The sequence below is a fragment of the Acinonyx jubatus genome, chromosome C1 (assembly GCF_027475565.1).
Source record: "Acinonyx jubatus isolate Ajub_Pintada_27869175 chromosome C1, VMU_Ajub_asm_v1.0, whole genome shotgun sequence".
NCBI classification, from domain to species: Eukaryota; Metazoa; Chordata; class Mammalia; order Carnivora; family Felidae; genus Acinonyx; species Acinonyx jubatus.
In genome coordinates, this window is record NC_069381.1 from 217,704,822 (window position 1) to 217,718,190 (window position 13,369).

General features: G+C 44.9%; 2 protein-coding genes across 7 annotated transcripts in view; one reads left to right on the top strand and one right to left on the bottom strand.

Annotated features, from left to right (window-relative positions):
- HDLBP (high density lipoprotein binding protein) overlaps positions 1-5,654 on the bottom strand; it is a 70,455-nt gene extending 64,801 nt beyond the window's left edge. Inside the window, exon 1 of the mRNA XM_027045579.2 lies at positions 5,503-5,654. The gene's annotated coding sequence lies outside the window, so the exon portion shown is untranslated. The remainder of the gene's footprint in view (positions 1-5,502) is intronic.
- Positions 5,309-13,369, top strand: part of SEPTIN2 (septin 2) — a 34,848-nt gene continuing 26,787 nt past the window's right edge. For 2 of the 6 annotated variants that reach the window (XM_027045599.2, XM_027045614.2), the window contains exon 1: positions 5,797-5,907. In XM_027045599.2, the coding sequence (XP_026901400.2) occupies positions 5,800-5,907 (108 nt within the window). In that variant the 5' untranslated portion in view covers positions 5,797-5,799. Of the gene's footprint in view, positions 5,543-5,796; positions 5,908-6,437; positions 6,527-13,369 lie in introns of those variants that run through there. The other 4 variants (XM_053216097.1, XM_053216098.1, XM_027045625.2 and 1 more) reach the window with 3 other exon arrangements.

Here is a 13,369-nt window from a genome sequence, read left to right on the forward strand (position 1 = left end):
AAAGGAAAACCCACATGTAGGCTACAAAGGAGTAGTAAAGAACAGAAGAATTACAAATGTAAGTGAAATTCATGTTGTAAGCTAAAAGTAACATTGCTGATGGACACCCAGGAAGAAAAATGATCAGAAAATACTATTGAAAAGGGCTTTTTTTTTTTTTTTTTTTTGGCCTTTCACACCCTGGTTAAAGGCTGTCATTTTCCCCTGGAAAGGGAACTAGAATCTTTGGAATGGGGGTACCCGTTACAATGGCGGGTGAGGCACCATTCTGAAGACAAGAAGTTAAGTTCATCTGTAGTTACTGCAAAGATTGTAGTCTTCTCCCAAACTTGGCCCCCTGGACACAGGCGAGAGGCAAGAAGGTATTTTTGTGGAAAATCTGGAGAGACAGAAGGAAGCTGACAGAGTGCTGCAAGGAAATGGCCCAGCCAGTGCCTCTGCACTGAATGCCACAGCTGGCAAACCCCACCTACTGCCACATGAGCACAGGGAAAATACCACCAGATACCACGGAAAGGCTTCGATACGAAAGCCAAAACCTCAAACAGAAAGCAGCCTGAAGTAAACTGTGACTTGGGCAAAAGAAAACCTTAACTCAGAAATGTCCTCAGAGAGATAAGGGGAGGTACAACAGCTATGAAACAAAACCAGGGTGTCAGAAGACACAGCGAGTAAGAGAACATTCCTAGAGAAATAAAGTGAGAACTCAACAGCACGTTCAGAATAAAGCTGAGAATATATTCCAGAAAGAAGGTGGACAACCTGAGCAAAACCAGAGTGTCAGTCCAGAAGGTACGATAGTCTAATTCTACAGAGAGAAAGTGAATGGGAACAAATCAAAGCAATAAATCAAGAAAAATGCCCAGAGTTAAAGAACAGGAGTTTCCAAATAAAGGAACCTAAAGTAAGGCAAGACATTAGATGAAAACTGACTCCAAGGGACATTGCTGCACTGGGTGTTTTGAACTTCAGAGAGACGATCCACTAAGCTTCAGAGAAGAAATAGCCACACATGAAGACCAAGGAATCAGAATGGCTGAAGCCTTCAGTAATAACCCTGAAGTTAGAAGATGGAGCAAAATGGTGTCCAAGTCTCACTCAGATACATGGGTAGAAGTAAAGCACTTTTCAAACACACGTGTTCTCAAAACATTCTCTCTCATGCGTCTGTTCCCAGACGACTTCTTGAGGAAGTGCTTCATCAAAATGAGAGAGTAGTAAGTCAAGAGAGATGGAGACATGGGTTCCAGGAAACCAAGGACCCAACACAAGTGGGTGGTGAGATCTTCAGGAAGATCCCAGCAGATGGGAGCCTGGGGGAGATTTATTCAAAAGGAGATTAATGAAATATTGAATTTCACCAGATAAAAAAAGACTCCATTCTTTCTCTTTTTTTTAAATTTTTTAACATTTATTTATTTTTGAGACAGAGCTTCAGCGGGGGAGGGGCAGAGAGAGAGAGGGAGACACAGAATGCAAAGCAGGCTCCAGGCTCTGCGCTGTCAGCACAGAGCCCGAGGTGGGGCTCGAACTTGTGAACCATGAGATGATGACCTGAGCCGAAGTCGGCCACTTAACTAACTGAGCCACCCAGGAGCCCCCAAAAAGACTCCACTTCTTGAAAGAAATTTAGACAACTGTTGAATTTGGGGTTAAATTTTAATGAGAAACATACAGAAAACTAAACACACAAAAAACAAGACTCACAAGAACTTCAGGGAAAACAAAACCTGATCCAGGAAAGGAAAAGCAATCCCATCACACCAGTTGCCTAGCTGTGAATGGCACTATGCAGTAAAAACTCAAACACTAAATACTGGACTAACCAAACTAACGGTGCATGTGCTTTAGGCAGCCGTGTATTTACACAGAGAAGGCAGAGCAGTGAAAGAAAGCTAGAAACTTCATATCCATTGAGTCAAGTAAGGAGACAAGGTGTGCAACAGGAGAGAAAAGAGCAATAACTGAGCAGGCGAACACGTGCTGTTTAGAGTCAGAGGCAAAGACCAAAGAAACCCACCAAGAGATGGACGTGTATGCTCTGCAGGAGAGGAGACACGACTGGGGAAGGAGATTCATAGTGTCTTCGTACAAGCCTTTCTACGTTTATTTCTCCTCCTTTTTTTTTTTTTTTTTTAACGCTTATTTACTTTGGGGAGAGCAGGGGAGGGGCAGAGATGGGGGACAGAGGATCCAAAGGAGGCTCTGTGCTGACAGGCTGACAGCAGCGAGCCCAATGTGGGGCTTGAACTCACCAACTGCGGGATGATGACCTGGAATGAAGCCAGACACTCAACCAACTGAGCCACCCAGGGGCCCTATTTCTCCTCCTTGAAACTACTTGAAGGTATAACCTTGATTGAAATAAAATTCATTTTTAACTTTAAAATTCATGAATGCCAATAAAAAGTATTAAGGCAGAGTACACACAACGTATTGTTACCAAATTAATGGCAAGCATCAAAATGACTAACACAACATGATGCCCAGACATGTCTGGAACAACACGTCTGGCTCGTCTCTAGCAGTATTCGAGGACCTTTAGTATGCCTGGCAGAACAGCCTACTAGGGCCATTGCTTCTAAAATGTCTCTGATCTTAGCACTATAAAACAACAACAAAAACACACAAAAAACAAACTTACTTGTGTCATCAATTTTTAAAATGGCATACCGATGAAGAGTTTGGTTTTCTTGGTTTTCAAATGGGAAATGTTGTGGTGTTTTCATAACTTAAGGGAAAAAGCATTTTGACTCACTGATGCTCTCTGGCTGTTTTTCCACTTGGCCAAAAACTTTTCCAATATGCATGCTGGACTTCTTGCTACCATAACGTGGCAACTGAGAACTCGGCTGTGTGCTGTGTTTCTTCCAGGAGCTTGGTTATTTTTTAATAGGAAAGGGATGAGTCTAGCCCTGTGAGATGGATGTATGCTGAATGGGCCTTATCAAATGTAAGTACCACTTGGTACTTCAAAAAATGTGTTCTCTGCTCAAACCCTTTCGGTAAATAAACAAGTTTCAGATGGGAAGCATTAATGGAGAGCCTATCTCATCCACTTGTCACTAAAGCTCATATAAATCATCCAGGTGGACAATGTAATCACTTGAAATCCTGTCCAAGTTACAGTGCCCTAGATTGGGCTGACTGAAGGGCATAAAGTCCTTTACAACAGGACCTCGGGCAAGCCCTCTACCACTTGAGATGTTATTAGCAGCATGCCAAAATTCTCAACCTCTTGCCCATTTGTGCCACCAGCTATGGCTGTCACGCATCCCCTTGGCATAAGCTAGTCTTTCTATTTAGAACACCTCATCTTGGAAAAACGCTCATCCCCTAAACCAGTTCAAAAACCACATTCTTTGTAAAAACTTTCCAACAGTAACTACCGCCTCCTCCTTCGCACCTCTGTATCTTGTATGTATCTCTACTACTGCACTAAAAACTCTGTAACCTAGTTACTTTACAAGTGAATCCCCCATACTAGACCATAAGCTGCTTAAGGAAAAGAAAAAAAAGTCTATATCCTCTTTATCTTTATGACCCTAGAACGCTTAAAAGTATCTGGCACACAATTCCCAATAAACGCTTTTGAATTGAACTGCTGAAGAAGTCATGAGGCCGAACCAGTAGCCCTAAACAAGAAAAAGAAACACATAAAACTCGATGACCCAAGTTCTCCCATCAGGCTGCTGAGAGGCGGAGCTTGGCCAATGAGAAAGGGCCCTGTGCAGAGATCCAGCTGGGGTTGGCCCCAGAGGTGCCCAGGAACGTGGGCTGATGGCACCTTAGGAGCGCTCTCCTTAAACTCACTGTACATTTATCCAAGTGAGGCTAACCTGATTAGAGAAAATCAGGTAAGCCCATCAACAGTGCTTGGCACACAGAAGATCTAATGGAAGTTAGCGTAGGAAAGGAAGTTTAATCATCACTGTAAATTATTTATCTGGCTTTTGAATGTTGTCCCTCAAGACTTGAAGGGGTGTGCTCCATTTTTCCCTAGCCTAAAAGTCTCATGATAGGCTGATGGTTGATGTTTCAGACCCAGAGAATTGGGAGTTCAAGCGATGGAAGCCTTTTTTAACCAAATATCTTTTCAACTATTTTAAAACACCGCTTCCAAGTACCTTAATATTAAACGTACTTAACAAGGTTAGCTTGGGGGTGCTTATTTTTATCAAAATCGTTAAACTTGAAGACGAGGTTTCATGCAATGTTTCAATACCCCAGGTTTGGCTCCATCCATGAACGCTACAGTTATTCTGTAGGACAGCACTACCAGCTGCTTCAGACAAAAATCCTACTTGTGACGTGCCCTGTCATAACAGGACCTCAAAGGGGCACCTGGGTGGCTCAGTCGGTTAAGCGTCCAACTTCGGCCCAACTCATGATCTCACGGTTTGTGAGTTCAAGCCCCGCGTCAGGCTCTAGTGCTAACAGCTCGGAACCTGGAGCCTGCTTCAGATTCTGTGTCTCCCTCTCTCACTCTGGCCCTCCCCAGCTCATGCTCGCACTCCGTCTCTGTCAAAAATAAGTAAACTTAAAAAAAAAAAAGTTAACAGGGCCTTGAAACCAAACTCAAAACTGAAGGACAAGTCACCCTGTTCCTGGAGATTCCACTCACCTACATCCCCGCAGAGGTTTCATCTGATCATAAATATTGTTTTGTAAACAATACACGGGGAGGTTTTCTCTTTGGATGCACACGGCGTGCAAACCCTCCTACAAAGTCTGACTCTCTCATTTTCCGAGTCGATGGTAGAGAACACTTAGCAAGTGCCTAACGTGCCCTGTCGGTATCCCCCAGCGTCCCCAACACTGTGCCGTAGCCCATCAGAGTCTCAGCAACTGAGTTTGCGTTCGGTCGGGGTCTTGAAGAAAGGCGCCCTGTGCGAAGGCATTTGGGTCCGACAGCTGTGGGCCTGCAGGCCGCCGACGGGGAGAAAGGGCACCCGGGCCGACGCGGCCCGGGCCGGGCGGGTCGCCCTCCCGTCCCCGAGCCGCGTGGCCGCAGTGGGCTTGGGGACGCGCCCCAGGTCTCACCTCGCGACCAGACAAGTAGACCGCGAGGGGCCGTGCCCGCCAGTCCCTCCCCCCGGGCGCAGGCCCCAGCACGGGCGCACGAAGGCCACGTCCCCGGGGACGGGCGCCCAACTCGATGGTCCGCGCACAGGCCCGCCGGCCCACGTGACCCGCAGCAGCCAATGGAGGCGAGGCCGCGGCACCACCGAGACGACGGCGGCCCGGGGCTAGACCAGCCCCACTCGGCCGCTCTCAGTATCCTCCGCTGTCCCGCTCTGGTGCTCCCGGCTCGGTGCTGCCGCCATCTTCCCGGAGGAGAGGGCCAGAGGCGAAGGCTCCCGCCCCGTGGTCGCTCCGCAGTCTTACTGTGACCTGCCCTATCCCCGTCCGCCTCTCTTCTCCTCAGCAGCCACTTAGCTCCTTGTAAAGAGATGCCCTTCACCCCACTCTAGGTACTCACAAGGCAAAGACTCACATTACCTCTTCCACTTTATCAGCGTAAGGAAACCAAGCTCATAAGGTAGGAACTGTGGCGAAACAGGGACAAGCCGCCATCTTGGTAAAGGAGAAGAGGCTACGCTTGACCTCCCCCCCCCCACCCCCAGCCTCTATATGGCCAACCGCCGTGGGAGGGGCACGGCGCCTGCGCAGAGGCGGAAAACGCGGATGGGCCTGCGCCTGCGCACTCGGAAGCCGGAGAGTGGGGGTGGGGAGGGAGGCCAGGTCGCGCCAGGGCGAGGACAGCGTTGACAGGGGAGCAGGGAGCGGGTCGGCGTGATGACGCCATCCGCGCACGGGGCGGGGAAGGGCGGGGCGCGGGCGGACGTCGGGCACTGGGCGGGTCCGCGGCGCGGTCGGTTACTGCTGTTCTTTGGCTTCTCCGCGGTGAGTGTCTTGCCGTGGGTTCCGCGGTCGCAGGGGCGTGAGCTGTGGGCCGATGCAGAAGCGGTGGGGGTCCGCTCGGGGCGGCGGTCGACCGGCTCCGGGGGCGCTCGGGCGGGGCGGCTTTTTGGGTGTGGGGGAGGGGCGGCAGGATCGGTGTGCCTGAGCCTCGACGCTCGCGGACTTTCCGCGAGCCCTCCCCGCCCCTTCCTCACCTTCCCCGGTTCTCCTACTCCTCGGGATCCCGGGCCCTCCCCCACCCTGCCCATCCCGGGGTCCCCGGCCCTCCCTGGCCCTCCTCGGGCCCTCACGGCGGGAGGTGTCCGGAAGAACCCGAGCGACCCCTTGCGCATCCTGTGCAGAGTACGTGGACCACTCTGATAATGGGCCTGGGGCGCTGGCGGTCGTGGTTGGGGAGGGAAAGTCCGGGCTGCGTCCTGCGGGGCGGGTTTTGTCGTGCGGCTCTCCCGTTGTCCACCCCGCCGTCCTCTAGCCGAGAGTAAGCCTCAACAAGTCCTCGTTGTCTTGTTAAGTTTCCAGGCTCTTCCTGGCCGCCGATTAGAGCTGGGGCGAGGAGGAGGAGGTCCCGGCCCTGTGCACAGCCAAATCCGGAAGGATGGAGGTGGGGAGGGGCCGCCATTCCCATGAAAGCCTGAGATGTGGCGACCTGTGGCTGCCGTTGCTCTCAGTAAAAGCTCAGCTGGGATGGCCGCAGGACCCACAAGACCTGGCCACCTTTCTACCTTTCTGGACTCATTTTTATCAGCACCAGCCCCACCTTCTCTGTCCTCCCCCTTCCACAGACGCCTGACCCAGCGCCTTGAACTTTCCGTTCAAACTGTTGGGTCTTTGTCACCTTTGTTCTTGGCCCAAACCCTTCTTTTTGCTCGAAACCCGGTTACCTCCCCACCTTCTGCTCTGTTGTTAGAGATTCGGCCCAGAGTCGGTTTCCTCTGGCTGGGTTAGGTTTGCGCCTGGTGTCAGCCTTTATTCTCTGTGGTAGCTTTCTACCGGATTGTTGGTCTTTTGAGGGGCAGGAGATGTGTGAGTCTTGTCACCCTTACCCGTTGTCTAGCACGATGACCAGCACATAGGAAGTTCTCAAGTATTTCTTGAGCGACTCAAATCGTAATATCTCAAAAGAAGTCTCATGTTCTAAAATAGTCTTGCCATCTTAGTGATACGTGATAGCGTGGGGGTCACGAAAGCTGTTTCCCAGTGCTTGTAATTTGAGGTCCCATTGTTTTCGGTTTTGGTAGCTCCCACTCGGACTTTCTTTGTACCAGCCAGTACCCTGACTCACAATGTGCGCTGCTCCGTCAGGTCCTGGCAACATACGGCTGTGAAGGTGATCCTGATGTTTTTTCCTGTTTTCCACTTTGATCTCTCGCCTGACACAGAAGCCCAGTGTAAAGAACAAGGGCTTCTCAATCAGATCGTATTTGCATTCTGACTGCTTTTGAGCTAGCGGGGTGACCCAGGGAAGTGGCGAGGGAAGGAAGGACCACCCTCTGTTGTCATTCCTAAGTGTGATTCAGGTCTTTTTAAATTTCAAAAGCAGAAAATGCTTTAAAATTTTTTTTTTAATGTTTTCCCCCACAGAGATGGGAACATCATAACTCATTTGGCAGTGGAATTGGGTTGAAGCCATTTTATATTCTGTGTTTGTGCCACTTTATGCTAACGGTCATATATGCCACTATAGAAAATACGTTTGATTGTGGAATGTGCTGCCCTAGAGGCCGTTGAGGATGTTGTGTTGTATGCTATACAAGTACCTTCCTCCAATCCAAAGAATCTGAATGCCAAACATTCCAAGAGTTCTGGATATGAGATTATGGATATTTGGAGTCCTATACTGCAGGGTCATTTTGTGGATTGGGGTAATGTATGCAAATATAAGAATAACATGTCTGGTTGGCATTTATGGACAGTCCACTAGTATAAATACCACTAGCAAAAAAAAAGTGTACGTTTATTGCCAAGAATCCATTTTTATCCGTCTGTTTTTCATCTTTTGTTTTGGAAAAGTTGATTTGTTCTATGTGAATTGGGATGGGAGTATTGTTCTGTGGAAGCCATGTTCAACAACAAAAAAAATGTTTATTAAACAATTGCTAGCCTCTAGAATGAGCACAACCTGAAAGAATAAAATTTTCATTTGACCACATTGAGTTTAGGAGAGCCAATGGCCTGCACTCAGTGTTTAAATTAATCACAGTGGTTGGCATCCCGTGTTCTGGTTCTTCAAAAGTTCAACATTCCTCTTTCAGCTTTCATTTTACATTAGTTAGTTCTAACCTGTATTGTTAAAAGATCACAGTGGATTCAAATTATATTTCAGGGAAAAAAAAACAATATGGAAGAAATAGGATATGACAAGAAAAACTTGATAAATTAAAGAATTCACAGCCTGTTCCAATAATGGTATTCTCCGTTTCCCAAACTTGTACATCCATGTAGCTCTTACATACCAGGAAACTGATAGGAGCAGTGAAAGTCCCCCTTTTCTCCGATGGGACATCCTCAGTCCTGCTCCACAGGGTAACAAGGTAAGATGAACACAGGTGGGCTCGAGGTACAGCATCTTCAGGGTGCTTGCTGAATGAAGTTGTTGAGAACCCAGGCTTCAGTGAGCTGAAGCAGGTCTGTGGGAGATCAGGGGAGACCTCCGTGATAGTCGTTTGTGCTACTGGGTTGGTTTGAAGTAAGATACATGTGATAGCCTATAAGGCAAGTGCTCACTTGGGCACTTATTCTTTTATGTGAACTGAAGCTCATTTTATCCAGTCCTTTAGCGAAAAAGCCACATCAGAATTCCACTTGGGGTTGGACCACATTTATATACTAATTTGGGAGAAATAGAAATGATTTGATTCACGTAGGGTCTGTTTTCTTTTTTCTAAGTTTGTTCTTACGTGTTTGGTTGCTTTTTGTTTTAATTCTGTTGTAAATGGCATTTCTCCCCTGTTTCCATTTCTTTATCGTCATAACTAGACTGGAGAGAAATTATTTATTTTATATTTGCCTTATATCTAGCTACCTTACTAAATTGTTATTTTAGAATTTTTGGACTATCTATGTTTTCTGTGTAGTCTTATCAGTGAAAAAGGTGGTTTTCTCATTTTGTTGTTTCACTGAATTCTCACTAAACTTGTCAAAGTTCAGTGAGTGGTGAGATTCAGTAACCGTGGTGAGATTGCAATATGAAGATCTTAACTTGGATCTTACAGGAACAACCAGAAACAGACAATCAGAAATAGGAGTGCTGATTGGATATTATATTCAAAATTTGTTCATTTTCCTTAATAATATTTGTCATTTTAAAAAGTCCTTATTGTTAGAAATAAGGGATTCATAATCAAGGATGATGACAGCGGCAGAGGGGATATTTGAAACATTGAATTGATCATTGCTGAAGCTGGATGATGGGTGGTACATGGGGATTTTGTTCCGTTGTGTGTAAGTTTGGAATTTCTAGTAAGTATTTTAAAACAATTATGGTGGTAATGGACATCCCTACCTAATTAGTGATTGTAATTTAAATAGATTTAGTATTCTGTTGTTGAGAGAATAATATTTGACATTAATGTTTGGAAACACCCTGTATTATATTTAAGCAGTTTCCCTAGAGTTTTTATTAGAGTTTGTTGCTGAATTTTATCATATGACTTTTCAGCATCTATTCATATGTGATTATCTCCTTTAGTTTGTTGTAACAGCTTTATGTAGGTAGATGCTTTGGGTATATTTCTGGAACCTAATTGCTAGCAAATATTTCATTGAGAATTTTTGCATTTATATTCATGAGTGAGATTGACATACCACTATCTAGCCAGCTTGCTTTCTTAGGTATCTCTCTGGGTTTGTGGTTGAAGTTGTAGTGTCCTCATAAAATAAATTGGAGTGCTGTCCCTGTTTCTGTAGTGGCTTAAGTGACATGGGTGTCGGATAGAACTCAGCTCTAATTCTGTCTGGTTTTGGTCCCACCCCCACCTCCTTTCTTTTCTTTTAATGTTTATTTATTTTAAGAGAGGAGAGAGCGTGTTAGCAGGGGAGATGCAAAGAGAGAATCTCAAGCTGACTCCGTTGCTGGCACAGAGCCAGAGGCAGGCTCCATCCCACAAACTAGGAGACCATGACCTAGCTGAGATCAAGAGTCAGATGCTTAACCACCACCCAGGCTCCCTAGCATAGTAAAATTTCTGAGGAAAAAAAGAGAGCCAGTCACTTAACGGACTGAGCTGCCCAGGGGACGCGCTCCCCTACCCCCCCCTCCCAGTTTTCATTGGTATATTTTATTCAGCTGTTCAATACTATTAGTCAGATTTTCCAGTTCTTGGTTCCATTTTGATAATTTATAGTGTCTAGGAAATCATCCATTTCTTTCGGGTTTTCGGATTTGTGACCATCTTTTTTTTAATTATTATTTTATTTTATTTTATTTATTTATTTATTTATTTATTTATTTATTTATTTATTTTTGGGAAACAGAGAGAGAGTGGGAGAGGGGCACACAGAGGGAGACACAGAATCTGAAGCAGGCTCCAGGCTCTGAGCTGTCAGCACAGAACCTGACGCGGGGCCCGAACCCACGAAGTGCTGGATCATGACCTGAAGTTGGACACTCAACCAACTGAGCCACCCAGTCGCCCCAGATTTGTGACCATCTTGATACATGTCTCCTGAGTCTGTGATTATAGCTTTTTTTCCATATTTGCTTTTCTTTTTTCCTTAATTTTGACTTGTGGGGAATTTATTTCAAAGAACTAGCTTTTGGATCTGTTTATCTTCTATTGAGTTATTTCATTCATTTCTTCATATTGTGAGAATCGAATTTATTTTCAGTGTTCTTTAATGAAAATATCTGAAACCCAAATTCTCACTTGAACCGGTAGAGCTTTTACTGTGTCCCATAGATCTTGCTTTTGTCTTCCCATTGCTTTCTGGATAGCTTGTGGTTTTGCTTTTGTTACCCTCATTGATCCAAGGGTTATCCAGGATTGTCCCAAATAATTGGGAGTTGTATTTTATCTTTTTTCCCCTAGTTTTAGCAGGTCAGAAGTTGAGAACATAAATTGTAAAAATATTTTTTAAAGTTTAAATTTTCTCTATAGTAACATGATAATTTTTAAATTTTTTCTTTCACTGCGTTTCTTCTATTACCTCAAGATTCTCTATGTCAATTCTAATTTATTGGCTGTATTACTCAATCCTCTGCCCTTGCTCATACTATGTTTACTGAATCTGTACCATTCTGAGGGGCGCTATTAAAGTCTCCCACTTGTCTTTTATTTTTACCAAGTCACCTGGTATTTTTCTTAGGCTTTCCTTGTGTGTTTATCTGTTGTAATGATTTGCATGTGCAAGTTTAGGAATGTTGTATTTTCTCCATCCTTTTATGATCATGATTACATTTTAATCTTAAATCTCACCCGGGGTTAATACCAGTAATGTCTGTCCTGCTCTCTGTGTTTGGCTAGGCTGGTATGTTTCAGCCTGTCCCTTTGTTTTCAGCATTTTTGCTACTTTAAGAATGTTCTTCCACTTAATGATTGATTTTATTACTTTTTCTTTTTCCACAATTTTGCTAGCTTGATCAAGTTGCTATTCCATATTTTTCTCTTAATTTGGAAGTTCCACTATAATTTTTCTTTAATGGTTACTTTTTCTTTTATAGTCACTTAATTTCTATATTTGAAAAAAAGACTAAAGCTCCTTCTTCCGCTGGGACCACCTGTATTCCATCTGACCCCTCACTTCCCCTTTGGAATGTTTTACTTCTGTGTTCTCACTCTTGCCCTCAACTCTTAAGTAGTTTCATACTAATTCTATATTATTAATACAATTTTCCTAGGATGTCCCTTTCCATTCAGGACACCTTAATTCATTCCAGATAGTTTGTTAATGTATGGACCCTGCTCTTTGTTCTTCTCAGGAAAATATTCTATTGTTATTCTTTTTCTCCCTCTCTTCCTTTTTTACTGACAAGAACTCTTATTGATTGCCAACGGGGCACGTGGGTGGCTCAGTCAGTTAAGCATCCCACTTCGGCTCAGGTCATGATGTCACGGTTCATGGGTTCAGGCCCCACATCAGGCTCTGCAATGACATAGGGGAGCCTGCTTGGGATTCTCTCCCTCTTTCTCTCTGTCCCTCCCCTGCTCACGCTTTCTGTCTCTCTCAAGATACATAAATAAGCTTTAAAAAAAAAAAAAAGTTAAAATAAAAACAAGGTAGATTGCCTAGATTGTTTCTCCAAGACTGTCTTTTAAATCATGATTTCCTTCTCTGTGTTTTTGCCCTTGCATTAAGTTTTCTAATGTTTGATCTTCCAAGGTGAATCGCAGCTGTGACCATTTGTTCAGTTGAGTTACCAAAGTCTGAGTTTGAAAATCATGTTTTGTTTTAAGTAGTATACTTGTATCTTTATCGTAGCGTTACTATTTTTTTGGTTCACGTTATTGCCTTCCTCTTCCTGCAGCTTGCCTGTGGAGCTCTTCTTGGAGACAGGGAGTTGGGGTCACTTATCATCTTACTCCTGGGGTCCTCACACTCAGGGACTCTGTTCTCCGAGCTTTTCCAGGATGCACTATATTCGTTTCCTTGCCAGAAGGTTCTTCAGAATTCACTTCCTGCTTTTGTTCTTCCTAACATTCCTACTTTCCTTTAAGTTTACTTTAATTCCACCACCTAGGCTTGGAGCTATCCACTCCTCCTCAATCACTGCCCTTCCCTTTTAGCCCAGGCCTTACCTCATACTCCCTTCTGAGCCATAGAAGCAACAAGCGGTTTACAGACTGCGTGTGAGTTCTCAACTCTCCTCTGCCTCCCTTCTTGTTCCAGTGGGACACATGAGGGTAAGGCTTCCCATGGGCCACTAAGAACGAGAACGAAGACTGTAAACTTACCTTCTGTGAAATAATACAAATCCTACTGCTGTTGGCCTTTGTTAACCAAACTGTGCATGGGGGTGCAGGAGCCTCACGTCTTCAGAGGTGGTTGGGAACATTTCCATTCAGAAGGGAAACAGTGTGCAGTTTTCAGGAATGTTAAGGTTTGGGGGATGGGGAAGCAAGAACACGAAGGGCATAAGTTTCTAAGCTCCAGAGGGAATCAAATCTGACCTCATTCATATCTTTTGACCTTGTTACCAAAGACTGTTAGCCGACAGACTCCATGTTCCCCAAAATTTCAAGTCTTCTAAAATTCGTATTAAATTCCAACTATCTCTAAAACTATTGTCATGTTCTTCAAACACTCCAATGCCTTCAGTCCTTTTTCCTTTAATTATAAATGTTGCTCTGAGTGCCCCATTGTCTAAAACTAGTTGTCAAGAGCTCAGAGAACCTCCCAGCAGCAGACATCGCTCTATAAGTACGCTTTCCTTGTTGAAAGGTTTCGAAGAGGGAAAGGAAATTATAGAATTCCAGAGGTCATGAGATTTTGTCTTTTTCTCTTGTTG